This window comes from Zingiber officinale, chromosome 2B, assembly GCF_018446385.1.
Source record: "Zingiber officinale cultivar Zhangliang chromosome 2B, Zo_v1.1, whole genome shotgun sequence".
In the NCBI taxonomy this organism is placed as follows: Eukaryota; Viridiplantae; Streptophyta; class Magnoliopsida; order Zingiberales; family Zingiberaceae; genus Zingiber; species Zingiber officinale.
The window spans coordinates 16,700,297-16,717,083 of NC_055989.1; the positions used below are offsets into that span (position 1 = coordinate 16,700,297).

The window sequence follows — 16,787 nt, forward strand, 5'->3', positions numbered from 1 at the left end:
CTACACATTTTGTTAGGACCTGAGGGCTGCTATGTTAGTCTTTAAATTGTGTTATCTTTATGATTCTTTTTTGTTTTTTTAGATCCTGAAGCCTAGATCCTAAAGATCAGATCATACCAATTTGATCTTATCGAACCTGATTCTAAATGGATTTTGCATAGAATCACGGATCAAACTGTGCCTATTCAATTGTAATTCAGGGTTTTTGGGCTTTGCCAGACATGTACTAATTCAGCTTCAGGCTCCCAATGAACAGAGCAAGCACATCGGAACTGATCGGAGCTTTCATTGCTCTGCTCCCCCACAACTCGGCTGTGTTGTGCGCCAACGAACAAAGCAAAACGTTCCAGCCGAACCAACTCCACTGTCGACCATGTTCTTCGATCGTTTCATTATTTCGACTGTCTCACTGCAGCTGAAGGTGCCAAAGAGCCCGACGCATTAATCATAGGTCTCAATCTGATGTGATATCCACTTCCCCCATGTCAAGGCAAGATCTTGAGAAAAATATTCTTGGGCAAGGGAGGGCCCCACTGGGTTTGACCACTCAGTTTTTTTTCCCCCTTGCAGCTGGCGAAGAAAGGGCATCTCTTTCACAATCCGAGTAGACTTATGCCTCCTCTTTCTTCCTCAGCTTTTTCCTCTATCTTTTAGCGGGCATTGGATGCTCTTTTTCTTCTTCCTGTATATGATAACTCCATCAAAGAAAACGAACAGACAAATAAAAAAAGAGTAGGCCTTTTCTCAGAGCTGCAACAACAACACATGATTCCATTAAGATCGAAGCATTACTTCATTCCTGCAGCTGCTGCTGCAGCATCGGTAGCTAAGCAGAACACTTACAAGAGATGGAAAGAGATCTAGAAATCCTAGAGTCAACAACAGCTCAAAGGTTATTTGGACTTTGGCTTCCGGGACTAAAACGGAGGAAGAGAGGAGCAGAGGAACACCATGGCCGTCCTCTCTAACCGAGTGGCAGTTTCCGGGAACTACTTTCCTCCCCGCCGCTGCTGCTGCTGCTGCACCCGTCGGAGAGCTCGGTGAGGCAGCTGGAATTGGACGCGCAGGCCGCCGCAGGAAGGTGGTGCCTTCCATCTCTATCCCTTTCCCCCATGAAGTCGATGAACCTCATCATCCCCTTGTGATTGGCGACTGCCTCGTCTCCTTCGGCCTCCGCGTCCGTGTCGGTAGCTCTTTTCTTCTTAAAAATGCGACAGAGCACCCAGTCTCCGGTCGGCATCGCGCAGCTCTGCGGCACACGGCAACAATGGAGTCCGAGTTAAATGCGGCTCGGTTGCGTATGAGTGAAGCAGGGGGGAAAAGAAACTCACATGAGTCGAGTTCTTTCTTTGGGGGAAGAGGCAGGCCCGGCTCCCGGGCTCGGCCAGCCTGTACTCGTGCATGACCCAATCGGTCTTGGCTCCGGCGGGCGGCTTCCCTCGGTAAAAGACCAGCACCTTCTTCATCCCCACCACCTGGCCGACGCCGGCGGCGGGCGACTTGATCGCCTTGTCCTTCCCGGTGGCCTTCCAGTACCCCGACCTGGCGGCCCTGTTCGACCGGTTCCCGTTCGGGTACTTGGCCTCCTTCAGACTGAAAAAGTATCTCTCCTCTTCGCACCCGCCTGTTCGCAAGCGGCGCGATCAGAATCGAAATCGCAGACGCATTGATCCGAAAGCGGAAAAATTGAAGGCGGGAAGGAGCCGAACCTGGCAAATCCCAAGGGTCAAATCTGGCGAGAATGACGTCGGGGATGATCGAGGCCGGCAATGGACAGGAGAAGACCTTCCTCTTGAGGTACTGAACCACCAGCTCTTCGTCCGTCGGGTGGAACCTGAACCCAGGCGGCAGCCTCACGACGCTTGTCACCCCCCTCTCCATCTCTCGCAGTCGAATCGAACAAAAACACAAGAACAACAGACGCTACAATTAACACAAGCACCTGTCTCCTCCACTGCACCAAGCCAATCGCATACTTCCTTCAAGACAGCCGAGGAGGGATAGAGCGAGAGCGAGAGCGATGGCGAGGGCGAGGGCGAGTGTGGGTGAGAGAGGAAGGAAGGAGGTGGTTTGCTATATATAGCAGGAAGGTTGCGGGCACAAAGGGACGACTCCTGTGGCGTGAACCGGACTCAATCCTCGTTGAACAGATTAATTGCAGGAATGATATAGAAATCAACAGATTAAATAAGAAACCATGTCTGGTGACAGCGATTAGCGTATCGTATCACCAAGTCAGATGAAACTTTTCTTCTTCGGGATCCAAAAGCATGATGGACATTTGCCCTTCTTCCTCCCCCTCCCTTTCCTTTCCTTTCCTTGTCGCGGTAGCAAAGCCAGCAGCGGAAGTAACTCCCTCCGAATCAAAGTTTTTCCAATTAATTCAGTTCGATTCAATTCAATTGCGGGAGGATGCTGACGACGACGATATCTTGTTGGAGGGGGGACAACAACGTGCTGCTTCGTTCTAATTTTTTTTTTATTGTATGATATGATTGATTGCGAGAGAACCGTGCTAGAAATGGAACTGCCAGAGATGGGGACCGTCCTGTTTATTCTAATCGATTAAACATCCGCAAAAGTGTCATTTACTAATTTATATATTCTATATTTTTAAAATTTCTTTCTGGTCAAAATTTCATGGACCGAGAAAAAAAAAGAAAAGAAATTAGCGTGCATTATCTTAATTACCCTCTGCGATTAGATTAGATTAGATTAGATACGATTACGGCTCCTCTCCTGGCTTGACTTTGAGGTCAATATGGGCCATTTCAGAGTGATGTCATGCTTTCGCGTGACTCTAACGCCCTTCTACTAGCGCTTAATTACTAAAACGCCCTCGTCCGTTCCCACCGGAAGCTGTGTCCGTACGGATTGTACTCGTTCGGGAATATGCAAGTCGATGAGGGTTCGAATGGTAATTTGGGCGGAGGGTGATGATTCCGGAAAGTGGTCCTACTTGCTTCCGAAACGACGGACAAGGCGAGGGAAAAGACAAATTTGCCACATGCCGTGGCGCGGCGGCCTTCTAACCCTAGTCGCCCTCTTAATTATCATCATGCATTTGGTTCCATGAAAAAACAAGGAGGAAAAAAAAAAACAGACGTCTCAAATTATATAAATTCTCAAAAAGTAAGAGATGCTTTATTTTGAGAATACTTTTAGCTGTTTCACTTAGATCCTGAAATTTAATCTTAAATCTTAACCTTTGTGTTTTTTATTAACTTGATTAAAATTATTTAAATTAATATTATAATAGTTATATGATATTAATCTGTCATTGTCTAATTAACTGAGTATTCTATAAAAAAGTTAAAATATCTTTAAAAGGTATTATTTTTAAGAATTTGTATAATTTGGAGGGTTCTTTTAATTTTTGACAAAAAAAAAAATCTTCAAAAATATCCATTAAAAAAGAGTTAATTGGCGTTCACGATTAGCAACTGGACGAGGGAGGGCGTTTGCGTAATTGGAGAAAGAAGAGGGTGCGCACTGCCATGCAGCAACATGCGTGCATGGAAGAACACACACAACATTGACAATGGAAAGGGCTTTGCTGCCGTGGGGAGAAGGCAAACCTTTCCATTCGATGAGCCAAAGGGAGGTGCTGTCCCACTCGCAGTGTGGAAAAGAAGAAATAAATTTGTGCCTTTTCTTGAGCCAAATTGCGGCTGATTTTTTCTCCTTTTCCTTCTTATCTTTTTTTCACAATACTTTGTTTTTTATTCTTCGCAATTCATCCTAAAACAGGTGTGTTTTTAGTGCTGTTTTCTTCTCATTACAGGACACACAATCTCATTACAATAAATGATGTGATTTTTTTCTATTCTTTTTTTTTTTTCTGGTCAATTTGGGGTTTGCGTGTGAAGCTTGCAAAGAGAAAGAGAGGGCTTGTGGGGAGTAAACAGAAGGGTGGTAGTGCAATTATTGTGTTGTTGGAATTGTCCATCCCTTTGTATGGTTCGGTTCCTTGCTTGTCTGGATTGTCATTCCTTTAATTAATTTGTTCATTTGGTGAAGAAGAACAAGTAAGCCATAGGAAGCCTACCATGTGTTCGAAGAAATGCTATATCTATGCACATATTGCAGAGTTTGGGGGGGAATTAAATTGAGGATGGGTTTGCACATGGTGGGACAAACATGAGGTTGTTACAAGGTACCATTGGAGTCATGGAAGGACATGACTTGGGATCATCAAACTCCTCCAAGGAGTTTAGGACTCTCCCCCTTGCTTAATAAATATCTTCTGGTTGTTCTCAGTTTCTTGTACATAACAGCAAACAAGTACCTATTGGGTCCTTTGTTAGTTTGATTGACGCAAGCAATTGAAAATCAACTGTTGCGGGCATTCCTTTGATTTCAAGGATTCAAACCTTGGACTGGCTTTCCCTTCTTCTCCAACTGTAGCCATCTATCTTTATGGATGCATGCCGATAAGAAGAACTCTGCTATCACTATAGGTGTCTGCACATCAAGTATTTATTAGTGGAACAAAAGTCTCTAGTGGCTATCTCCTTGTAATCTATTTGCAACTTAAATTTCTACACAAACATATTGCAAACTAGAAAGAAGCTTCAGCTCTAAGCCATTTTTGATGTTGAGATATGAATTAGGCTTCATATTCCTTCAAGAAAAACATTAAATTGTTTGAAACCTCCAACTTTGAGGCACTATAATGTTAAGATATCTTTCTCACCATAGTTTGTAGCATCATGACCGGTAGGATCGGATCCCCATGGAGGTATCCAATTGGTTAGAGGGTAGTAGACTTACTATAATGAGACAAGGGATCAATTTTCGACGGATGCATGCCTTCGGTGAAAAAAACTCCTTTCATCCCTAACCACTTGGGCGGTCAATTATAAGCCGACCTTATGATTTACCTTCCTTCACATAACCTGGGGACGGACTGTGAAGAATGTCTAGGGTGAGCATAGTCACCTTTTGTTATATTAAAAAAGTGATCAGTAGAATTGAATTGGTTAGAATCGGATATTGATTCCATTGATTCAAATACTAATATCAGAAATAATTTTCTAAATACTTATTGATTCAATAGAATACTAGGAAATAAATATTCAAAACTCATAATTTTAAGGAAAGGAATGAAAAAATATTTTCATGAGGATCAAAACGGCCAAATATTAACTAAATAAATATTTTAAATGCTCTCGAAATTCTAACGATGTGGGGTAAAAGATGAAAATAACCCTAATATAATGACAAAAATTGTTTGGAGCTTCCGAGAAAATTTAAAATGATATTTTTAGGCCTAAGACTGGGTAGTTATAGGTTACACCTTATAATAAATGTAAAATTTTAAGCGAGCTTCAATTGGATATGTTATACATCCCGTGATTCAACTCGAATTAAAAGTTATGATCTTTCAAAGTGTAGAATCGTACCGATCTCATCGATTTTGTATGATTCTATTCCGATTTCACTACAAAATCCGATCTTAATCGATCCCGGATCGATTTAGTACTTTCGGATCATAGGATCATACGATCTACGACCCAGATCTTATGATTTTGCAAATCATGCTTCTCACCTTCTGCCACCTCACCATAGCATCATGCACAGGTCATCAATAAGTTGTTTGGGTCTGCAAGCATGGAGTTGAATAAATCAACTGTGATGTGAGCACAAGTTGAATGATCCAAGCAATCTGAGATTGCGGATCTTGAGCTGTCGGAAGAGGATGACACTCTTTGAATTGGATGGAGACGGTGATGCAACCCAAAGTCTTAATCACCATATGGTTTGTAGTAGTCATGAATTTAATGGCTCTCACTTTCTTGGGCACTCTTCTGGGAAGCAGATGATATCTCATACCAGGAGATGCCATGCACAATCCCACTTGCTCCTGTCACAGAATATAAGCATATATAGTGGGATTTAAAGGAGAGAGGGATTTTTTTGTTTGGGTTCTTGTGGTTCACACAATTGTGATGTGGGATGTTAGAGTTATCCTCAAGTTTCTTCCTCTGAAGGAGCACAATTCACTTCGAACCTTTCTGCACCGAGGGAAAGAAAGCACAATGGAATTTATTGTGGTGATTGCTATATTGCAAAATTTCAGGGCATGTTTCTCATACCTCCTTCATTCCATAGTTTGACTAACCGCATCCGAAAATGACAGAGTGCCTCATGTTTCTGTTGAAGTTGTCTTCTTTGCATGGATAACTAGGAGTCTAGGAATAAAATAATATTTCAAAATAACATTGGTATTGTAATTTATATAATTTACATTTAAAGAATATATAACTGAAACCCATTTGTATTTCATATTTTCATAACTGAAAGGAATTTAGTTTAGTTTTTATTCACAGTCCTGCAGCCTGGTTTGAACTTCTCCTCTGATCATGATATATTAAATGTTTATGTTAACGATAGGCATGACTGCAAAATCTGTTTATAATGTTCTTCTTTTCCTTAGGAAGAAGTCAACAATAAATGGCATCCTTCCTTTCAGTTTTCACAAAGGCAAGCTAAGGGAACGTAGAGTTTTAAGAGCGAAGCAAAGGCGAGACTTTGTCAGGTAAGAATAGCTCGGTGTTCAAAAGCTTCTAGTGCTTATTTGACAAAATTAGTCGTTTCGTATACGTATACATACCTGAATAATGGTGGCAAAGAAGATTTGTCAATGGGTTTGACACTGCCTCATGATGTTCATTTAAGTTAAAGCATGTCATCGTCATAATACCTATCCATTAGTCTCTTTGATTACAGATGAAGGCAGTCTGAGTTGGGTGTGAATGCATGAAACAATTGAGACATATTTCAAGAATACATTAATGTCATTAATGGAAAGGTTTTGATAAGAAGCAACTTGACCAAGACATTAACACCGTATAATCAACTCAATCATTAGGTTTAGGACCAAAGATTTGGCAGGTGAAACCTATAGACTGAGTTGAAAAGAGAGTTTGAATTTGAACAGCAATCTTGTTAGTGTGGCGGCCTCTGAGATAATGTTTTGCGACTGTTCTTCTTCGTAAGGTTTAACCACTATGGAAGAATTTTCTATTACTGGGTAAAGTGAATATAATATTATTTGAAGAACTATTGATGGGGAGAAAAAACAAAATGTTCTTAAAATAGTATTCTAACACCCGCTGCAATATAAATATATATAAGAGAGAAATTTACCTGTAACATCCCGACCCTCATATTCGATTGAGTCACCCAGACAAGTTTCCAAGCACCCGGATTTACATTCAGCTGCCCATGAGTGTACAAGGTATATATATATATATATATATAAAAGGAACTCCACCCATTACGAATTAGTCATGGCCGATCCTAAGACCGAATAAAGGAGGAGGGTTGCATTAGGTTGCCAACCAACATTAAAACTATGATAATTGTTTAATAAATGAATCCATTAAACTATTGTGCTAATGCTGGGTTGTTCCCTTGAAGAAATGTGTTGCAGGGTTTGATTGTAATTGACTGTAATATCTCGGCAAGGACTGCTACTTCTCCAGAACTTGAGTGTAATGTTAAATATGTAAGAATTTATATTACAGGGTTCGACTCTAATGTATCAGCAAAGACCACTATATCTCCATGAGAATTTGGATGTAATGTTAAATAGGTAAGAGTTTTCACACCATAAGTTGGATAAAAATAAATATGATAAGAAAATTAATAGTCTAATATTTAGAATATGGAACATAGGAACCTTCACTAGTAAATCAATAAAGGTAGTAGATACGATGATTAAGAAAAGAATTAGTATCTTATGCGTACAAGAGATAAAATAAATAGGCGAGAAGGTAAAGATGATAAAGAAATACTTATGCAAAATATAGTAATAAGACTAAATGAAAGAGAGGTATTAGCGTAATACACGCTTTCTTTGTTATTTATGAAAGAGAAATGATTGAGAAATGCTTGTACACCACTTTCTTCCCTCCCTCTCGTCTTATCTTCCACCATATGTTAGATTGTACCCATCGATTGTCCTTATGAGGAGACAAGCTGACTCTCAATCTATCAATTATGTCTTTTTTTTTGTACTCATCTGCAAAAGGGGTATGCTACTACATTCTTAGGTTACTTCATACCTTTAATTTTGCAAATATGACCTCTTTTAGTACACTTATCTCTATACAGCCTCCCTATCTATGTCTAAGTCTGTAGTAGAGGCACTCCTTGTCCCTACTTTGCAGTCAATTTCACCGTGTTCCTTGTTCCCATCTTTGTACAGTATGGATGCCACTAATGGAAAATAAAATAAAAATGTTGGATTAGGTAATTTGAGTTAATCGGTTCAGTCTTATGAAAATTTTTCATTGATCATCAAGATAAATCAAAAAATACTCACAATGGAGCAAGAGACAAAATTGAAAGTAAAAAATAACTGCTCCTTTAACTACTCTACTCTCCAAGGATGGATCCAGCGCCCGAGGGAGGAGGGCGGGGCCTTAAAATTATCCTTCCATATTTAAATTTCTGGATCCGTCACTGTTACTCTCCCTGCACCACCGCGCACCATGCAACAAAACATAAACAAAGCAGCCACTACTTGAGACTCCTTTACAATCCCTACGCCATCCACAATCTTAGATGCTACTTCTAACTGGACTTTCATGTTCCTCTCTGAAATAGCACTCACAAATGTACCTTACGGTCTCTTTCTTCGTCAATCTGTTTTACTCTATTTATTATTTCTTCTTTAGCTTCACTTTCCATTTATTCCAGTTAAGAATATGATATGTTAATTGAGATGGAATCTCTACTTCTAACAATATTGGGAGTTTAATTCTCTTAATGGTTTAAACTCTCCCACATGCCACCCAACATAATTGAAATATATCATTTCAAGAAATGATCAAAAATTGATATATACTAATAAATGATAGAGAAATAAAAAAATAATGAATTTTATCATTATTTTAATGAAGATTTAAATAACCAATTAACTTAGATAATTTAAGTAGGTTAAATGAATATATAAATTTAAATTTTATCGTAAAATTTAAACTTCAAAAGTACAACAAGTTTTAAATGGGATAGACAATGAAAAAATCGTTAGACTAGATGATATTCTGATAGAGGTAATGAAGTGCTTAAGAAATTAATATATTGAATGACTTACAAAATTATTTAACATAATATTTAAAATAAAAAAATCTAATTAATAGAAGGTAAGTACTCTAGTTCCCTTATATAAGAATAAGGGAGACGTACAAAATTATATAAATTATAGAGATATTAAACTAATGAGTCGTACCATAAAACTTTAGGAAAAAATAATAGAAAAAGATTAAGAAGACCACAGTGACCAAAAATAAATTTGGGTTAATGTCTGAAAGGTCAATAATAAAAATTATACATCTTCTTATATAACTAATTAAAAAATATCAGGAACAAAAATAAGATCCACACATGATATTCATTGACTTAGAAAAAACTTATGATAGAGTCCCAAGAGAAATATCAAAGACAGAGGCACAGAAAGAATTACTTGGTTGCAATCAGAGGATTGATAATTCAAGACAAGTAAAATGCACTATGAAGATTTTCTTTGGGTGAAGTAGCCTCTTACAATGTTGATGGCTCACAAACAGTAGTAGAAGAAAAAGGAAATAATTTACAAGTGATGTTCTAGGCTACTGGGATTAGGGTTATATTTATAGTCTTGATCGGGACGCCCGGAAGGGTTCCAGGCGCCTGGACGTAGATAGAATTTTATCCTCATCATATCGGATTGCGCCATGACGCGTTTAGATAAATTTTTTGGTCCAAGCGCCCGGACTGTGAGGTGTCCCGAAGGCACTTAATTGATCCGGATGGCCGAAATCACCTAAACAAGCAGAGCCGGAGTGAGAACCCGGATCAAAAAGTCAACTAGTAGGTTGACTTTTTCGTCCGTGTTCTTACTCCGGCTCCGCTCGTTTGGGTGATTTCAACTATCCGGAATAAGGCTCACCCAAACTCATTTTTCAGCTTTCTTGAGCAGTCTTCCGCTCTGACCTCTCTTATCTCAAAAACGCCCGCGCCTCCTCGTTCGCAAGCGTACTCTTCCATAGCGCCTCGTTCCTTAGGCCATCAATTTTTAAAAAAAATTTAAAAATATTTCATATTTTCTACGTTTTACTTCGAAAATGTTTCATCAACCAAATGTATCCATAAACATATACTTTAAATATAAATGAACAAAAACGAGTACTTATGTTGGATAAAAAATACTATTTTTATTTCAAAATTAAAATAAAGAAAGATAATAAATTAGTAAAAAAACTTAGCTTATATATGTTTCTTAACCCACGGGCCAATCCAAGCCCGTTGCAGGCTGACCCGCATGGGTCGCGGGCCTAGGCGGGTAGGCCCGCGGCGGGCTTGGGTTGATAAAATTTCAACCCAACCTACTTAAATTGTTTAGCGGGGTGGGCTAATCCAACGGGTCGAACCCAAATTGATGACTCTACATGATTATATAATTCTATATATCTCCACCTATATAAAATTCTTAAGTTATAGATTTATAAATGCTAAGTCATTTATATTATTTTTATAAAACTTAATATTAAGTCTAACTAGAAACCTATATCTTATATAATTTCATATATATTTTACTTAGTCATATAAATTTTATTTATGATATATAATAATATATAATTTATAATACTATATTTTCTTAATTAGTTATTATGTGCATGTTCTATATATATTAATCTTATATTTTACTTATTTAATTCTATTTATGCTTTAAAATTTATATTATACATTTTATATTACATAATATATTATCTATATTTTATTTCTATATTAATTAGATAAATAATTTCTAAAAATTTATACATTCTAAGTTTTATCCCTAAATGCTAAGTCATTTAATTCCTATATACTAAGTTTTATCCATTTATAATTTACATATTATAGTTTCTTAATTATGAGACACATGTTACATTAAATTTGTACTCTCTCTCTATATATATAATTTATATTTCATTTCCATTATAATTAGATGGATAATTTATACACATAAATTATATAAATTCTAAGTCTTTATATATTTATATCTTACAACTTTCTTAATATAATTCACAAATCCAAATTTCCTACTTAATCTCTTAACCAACCCATCAAATAGGTAGAAGATTCATTAAATTGTGAAACGTTGCCCTGCCATAATGTGATGTGTTTCCAATGCCAATAAAAAGTAACCCATCCAATGATATTTAACATCTAGAAAACTGTCAAATAAAATGCGTCCCAAGCAGAAATATCACAAGTACTGCCGCGCCCTGGCCCGTCACAAGGAAAACTATAACCAAAATCCTTTTTATCTGGCATTAACTTGGAACCACGTGCATCTAAAGCACCTTTTACTAAAATCAATGTAGTTGACTAACTTAATTAGTTAAATCTATTTATGTAAGTAAATTCTTAATTAAATCAAATGAACGATTACAATTAACCCAATAAATATCCTTAATTAAATAAATATAAAATTTAATTAAATTTTAATTCAATCCAATAAATATCTTTAATTAAATAAATTTAAAATCTAATTAAATTGTAATTAATCTAATAAATCTCCTTAATTAAATAAATATGAATTCTGATTAAGTTATAATTTAATTCAATAAATATCATTAATTAAATAAGTAGTTTCAGACAATATACCCCTGAGCCTAGAGTCATCACATAATCATATGCAACTTTTGTCTGGGAGCAGTCTTCCGCTTCGACTTCTCGTCCTTCGGAAATGCTATGCGCTTCCTTCTTGTCCGCCTGCGTACTCTGTCGTAGCATATCGTCCCTCTGACGCATCGAGCTCGTCGACTCTCTCTCATGTCATCTTTCTTGCTAGCTCCATCTTTCTTGCTAGCTCAATCCTGTACTCCTAAGTTCCTACACGCTTAGACACAAGGCATCAAAAGATAATAGGACCTGACTTGACTTGGTTGATCACATCAAAATTACCATGGGGTACTTATACTTTGTGGATCCCATGTTTGGGCAAGTGAGCTCAGTGTTTTATTGTTTCAAGCAATCGATGAATTTTACTACCATTTTTCCACAGCTTAAATGTTCTTCCATGCATCCCAAATCTCATATGGTATATGGGATTACCTTCTTTCCTTCCTTTTCCCTTGTATAACAAATCCTTGTATAATTTGTGATAATAATTATTCTAGGTTTCTTTAAATTGTGCACTATATTTAGGCTCCCAAATATATTTTTTCTATAATAATATCGAGAAAATTAGTATAAAAGATATTATATTATATAGTATTAATAATATTCAAATTACTTACAATAGAATTCTTATAATAAAATTTTTTAAGGTCTTGGACTACATGCCTCCATGTAAAACTAGACACGCACTAATATTCTCTAAACTTTTTGTTTATATAAGTAGATACCTTATGACCATCAAGAGTAAAACTGCATGAAGAAACTTTCATTTTTCGAAATAATATATAAAAGATTAGATGAATTTAAATTATTATTACATTAATATTTACCAATTCTAACAATCCTCAACATAATATGGTCATCGTGTACTACTACAATATCTAACATGATTATATCTATAAAATAACATTATAACATATACACATGTCAAATAATAATCAAATCAGAATAATAATGTCTTACATGGTAGAACTAGTGAGATTTACATGTAAAAAGCAAGTATATCCATGACTACTACTACAACAACAACATCAATCAGGCCTCTATCCCAGTAGGTGGGGTCGACTATATGGAGCTTTTTATGCCATTGAACTCTATCTCTTATTATATCATCATCTATACTTAATAATTTTATCTTGTTTTATTGTTGCTAACCAAGTCTTTTTTGGTCTTCCTCTTCCATGTTTGATATGTGTGTTTGTCATAGTTTCACATCGTCTAACTAGAGTATTTATTGGTCGTCTAAGTGCATTCCCCATACCATCTTAAATGTGTCTCTCAGAGTTTTCCCTCAATAGATGCAACTTCGACTTTCTCTCTAATGCTCTCATTTCTTTTTATGTTCATCCTCATATGCCCACACATCTATCTTAACATACTCATCTCTGCAACTCTCATCTTCTACTCATGTGCTTGAGTTATAGCCCAACATTTAGCTCCATATAACATAGCAGGTCTAACAATAATTTTGTAGAACTTTTCTTTAAGTTTTAGAGGTACTTTACGATCACATAAAACACCAAATGCTCTCCTCCATTTCAACCATTCTACTTTATTCTATGTAAGACATCTCTCTCAATCCCTCCATCATTTTGCAAAAATGATCTTAAATATTTAAAGCTCTTAGTTCTAGGAAACTCGTCATCTCCTATCTTAATAATTATCTCATTACGTCTGATACTATTAAACTTAAATTCCATATATTCTGTCTTTATTCTACTAAGCTTAAAATCTTTCCATTCTAGTGTTTTCCATCAAGATTCTAATTTAACATTTACTCTTTCACATGTTTCATTTACCAAAATAATATCATCTACAAACAACATGCACCACGGTACCGTGTCTTGAATGTGTGTAGTAAGTGTTGGTGCAACCTTAGGTCAAGGTTGACCTGGTTGACCTGATTCGAGTTGACCTGACTCGAGTTGTATTTTGATGTTTGACGAGAATAGAAAAGTTCTATTCTGATGTTTGACGAGAATAAAAAAAAAGTTCTATTATGATGTTTGACGAGAATAGAAAAGTTCTATTCTGATGTTTGACGAGAATAGAAAAAAGTTCTATTATGATGTTTGACGAAAATAGAAAAGTTGTATTCTGATGTATGACAGAATACAAACTTGGGAGATTGTGGGTGCAATCTTTGGTCAAGGTTGACCTGGTTGACCTGAGGTGAGTCGACCTGATTTGGGAAATCCTGGTAAGTGAAGTCAGGTGAAAGTCCTGGTGAGTGAAGCCAGGCAAGGGAAAGTCCTGGTGAGTGAAGCCAGACAGTTGGAAAATCCTGGTAAGTGAAGCCAGGTGAAAGTCCTGGTGAGTGAAGCCAGGCAAGGGAAAGTCCTGGTGAGTGAAGCCAGGCAAGGGAAATCCAGATAGGTCAAGGTTGACCAGACATCTGGTGAAAAGTCCAAGTATGGAAGCTTGGCACGAGAAAAGTCCAAGTATGGAGACTTGGCACGGAAAAGTCCAAGCAGGGAGCTTGGCACGGGAGAAGTCCAAGTATGGAAGCTTGACATGGGAAGTCAGAGAGGGCTCGGTAGCTCGGTAGCTCGGTAGCTCGGTAGCTCGGTAGCTCGTTAGCTCGGTAGCTCGGTAGCTCGGTAGCTCGTAGCTCGGCAGCTCGCTCTCCGGACTAGGTTATAGAGGGATCGGTAGCTCGTTCTCAGGACCAGGTAGGGTTTAGGGCTGGGATCTCTAAACCTGGATCAGTCTGGTGACCGATCAGTAATCATACAGAAGCGAAGAAGATCGGAGAAGAAAGAGGGGGATCGGTTTGTGGACCGATCCACCTGAGTCCTGATCGGTCCACAGACCGATCAGCACCATCCCAGACCGATCAGGATGTGTCCTGATCGGTCCAGAGAACCATGGATCGGTCTGCTGACCGATCCACAGCGATGTCGTTTGTATTCTGCTGTTTTTCTGCAACTTCTTATTTCTCTGAACTAACGATCTTCTGTGAGCTTTTTGAGTTACAGGTTGCAGGTATCATGACGATGCTTGAATTCAAATTAAGGTCTATCAGAGGAATAAGACAAAATGGTTTTTCTACTGAGCTTGGCTGCAAATGGTGCATTTGAAGCATCAACGGATACTGGCGATCTGGGTATGTTCTGGCTGCAATCAGCTTGACTCCTTGGCATTGGTTCGAGCTCAGAAGACACCAGTGAAGACCATGGATGGTGTTTGGGTTGATGGACCAGATGAGGAAGTGATTGCCCTAATTAAATTGCTCGCCGGTTGATTTGATCTCAGCTGGCGGATTCTACTTCTGCGACGATCGAATGGGCGATTCTATCCTCCTCAATCGATGCCAACGCGATGAAGAAAGCGAGAGAGGAGAAAGAAGAGTGGTAATGTTTTGCATTGAAAACTCTCTGTCGTCGATTAAGCAAGAGTGTCGTGTGGAGCTCTTCGCTGAGGATCCGCTTCTTTAAGCTCTGCTTTCATTGTGGCTGTAAGTTAATTGTGCATTCATAGTAGCCACCAAACTCTGTAAGTCTTGTGCTTCATTTAAATCCTTTTGAGACTTTGTGGAGAGGTTTCTCCACCGAGAAGGAGAAATACTTAGCCGTAATCTGTCCGGGGGTTGATCTACCGAAAGATCAAGGGATCGTCCACCTTACGGACACGCCGAGGAGTAGGGGCAAGTTATCCCCGAACCTCGTACATCATTGTGTTAGTGGTGTTTTGTTTTCTTCCTTGTATTAGTTTGTTTTTGCTTATTTCCGCTGTGCTAACAAAGTTCTGGAAGAAAATTTGTGTAAGTTTGCGAAGAGGCTATTCACACCCCCCCTCTCTAGCCATCCGAAGGTCCTAACAGTAAGTTCATCCATAATTAGTGTAAAAAGATAATGACTTAGAGCTGATCCTTTATATAACCCTATCTTTATTGAAAATGCTTCAGTTACTCTGCCTGAAATTTTTACTCTGGTTGTTACGTGTAAATACCCCGTGATGGTTTTGATATGATCAACCAAGTCAAGTTAGGTCATGTTGTTGTCTGATGCATTGTGTCTAAGTGTGCAGGAACTTAAGAGCACAAGAGGTCGAGCGAAAGAAGCAGCTATCAAGAAGAACGACACAGGAGAGAGTCAACGGGCTTTGTGCGTCCGAGGGGCGCGACACTGTGGAAGAGTATGCTGGCGGACGAGAAGGAGGCGCGCGACGTTTTCGAGGGACGAGAAGTCGAAGTGGAAGACTGCTCGAGAAGGTCAAGAAATGGGTTCGGGTGAGTCATATTCCAGATGGTCGAAATCACCCATACGAGCAGAGCTAAAGCGAGAACCCAGACCGAAAAGTAAACTTGCTGGTTGACTTGGTCTGGGCGCCCGGACCTGGTCTGAGCGCCCGAATCAACTAGGCGCCTCACAGTCCGGTCGTCCGGATAAAAAAATTTATCTAAATACGCTATGACGCAATCTGGTGCGATGAGGATAAAATACAACCCTGATCCCAGTAGCCTAGATCATCACTTGTAAATCATTTTCTTTTTGTTCTACTACTATTTGTGAGCCATCAACGTTGTAAAAGGTTATTTTTCCCAAAGGAGATCTTCATAGTGTAATTCACTTACCGTGGATTAGCAATCCTCTGATTGCAATCAAGTAATTCTTTCTGTGCCTCTATCTTTGATTTGTATGCTTCTTTATTCTTTTTATACAAGGATTTGCACTAATAAGTTATAAGTCGAGAAAGGTTTTTGTTTTTATCTTTTAGGGCTATTCACCCCCCCTCTAGCCGGTCGTCAATGGATCAACAATTGATATTAGAGCAAGGACGCTTCAGAAGGACTAACCGTCAACTGAAGTTAAGAAATCAATCGCCGGACCAAGTCTCATTCTGCCAAAGTTCGAGGGGGAGTTCGTGCATTGGAAATATCGAATGGAGGTATTCCTAAAAATTGACTTTGAAATTCTTTTTATTATTAAATATGATTTTATTGTTCCAAAAGATCAACAAAGCGTAGAGAAAGAAGAGTACCTATGGATGAAGAAGGAACATAGTGATTTTGTCGCTAACAGCAAAGCAGAATATCACCTACTAAGTGTGTTGCCGCCTCAAGAAGTCAACTTCATCAGAAGCTACTTGTCAGGCAAAGACCTTTGGGAGAAATTCCTGGAACTCTACAA

General features: G+C 38.3%; 1 protein-coding gene across 1 annotated transcript; it reads right to left on the minus strand.

The window, feature by feature from the left end:
• Window positions 1-747: 747 nt before the first annotated feature.
• Window positions 748-2,500, minus strand: LOC122045417 (NAC domain-containing protein 83-like). Its single transcript, XM_042605638.1, has 3 exons — window positions 1,710-2,500; window positions 1,332-1,624; window positions 748-1,249 (listed from the first exon to the last, which is right to left on the minus strand). Exons 1-3 carry the CDS (start codon window positions 1,879-1,881, stop codon window positions 965-967), a joined length of 750 nt encoding a protein of 249 aa, XP_042461572.1. The 5' UTR covers window positions 1,882-2,500; the 3' UTR covers window positions 748-964.
• Window positions 2,501-16,787: the final 14,287 nt, after the last annotated feature.

Bases quoted from the DNA above. Each gene is read 5' to 3' on its own strand.
- LOC122045417 (XM_042605638.1), bottom strand. From the start codon at position 1,881: ATGGAGAGGGGGGTGACAAGCGTCGTGAGGCTGCCGCCTGGGTTCAGG. The intron at 1,625-1,709 runs GTTCGGCTCCTT...GCTTGCGAACAG, and splicing joins TGACCCTTGGGATTTGCCAG to GCGGGTGCGAAGAGGAGAGA. The intron at 1,250-1,331 runs GTGAGTTTCTTT...CGTGTGCCGCAG, and splicing joins AAAGAAAGAACTCGACTCAT to AGCTGCGCGATGCCGACCGG.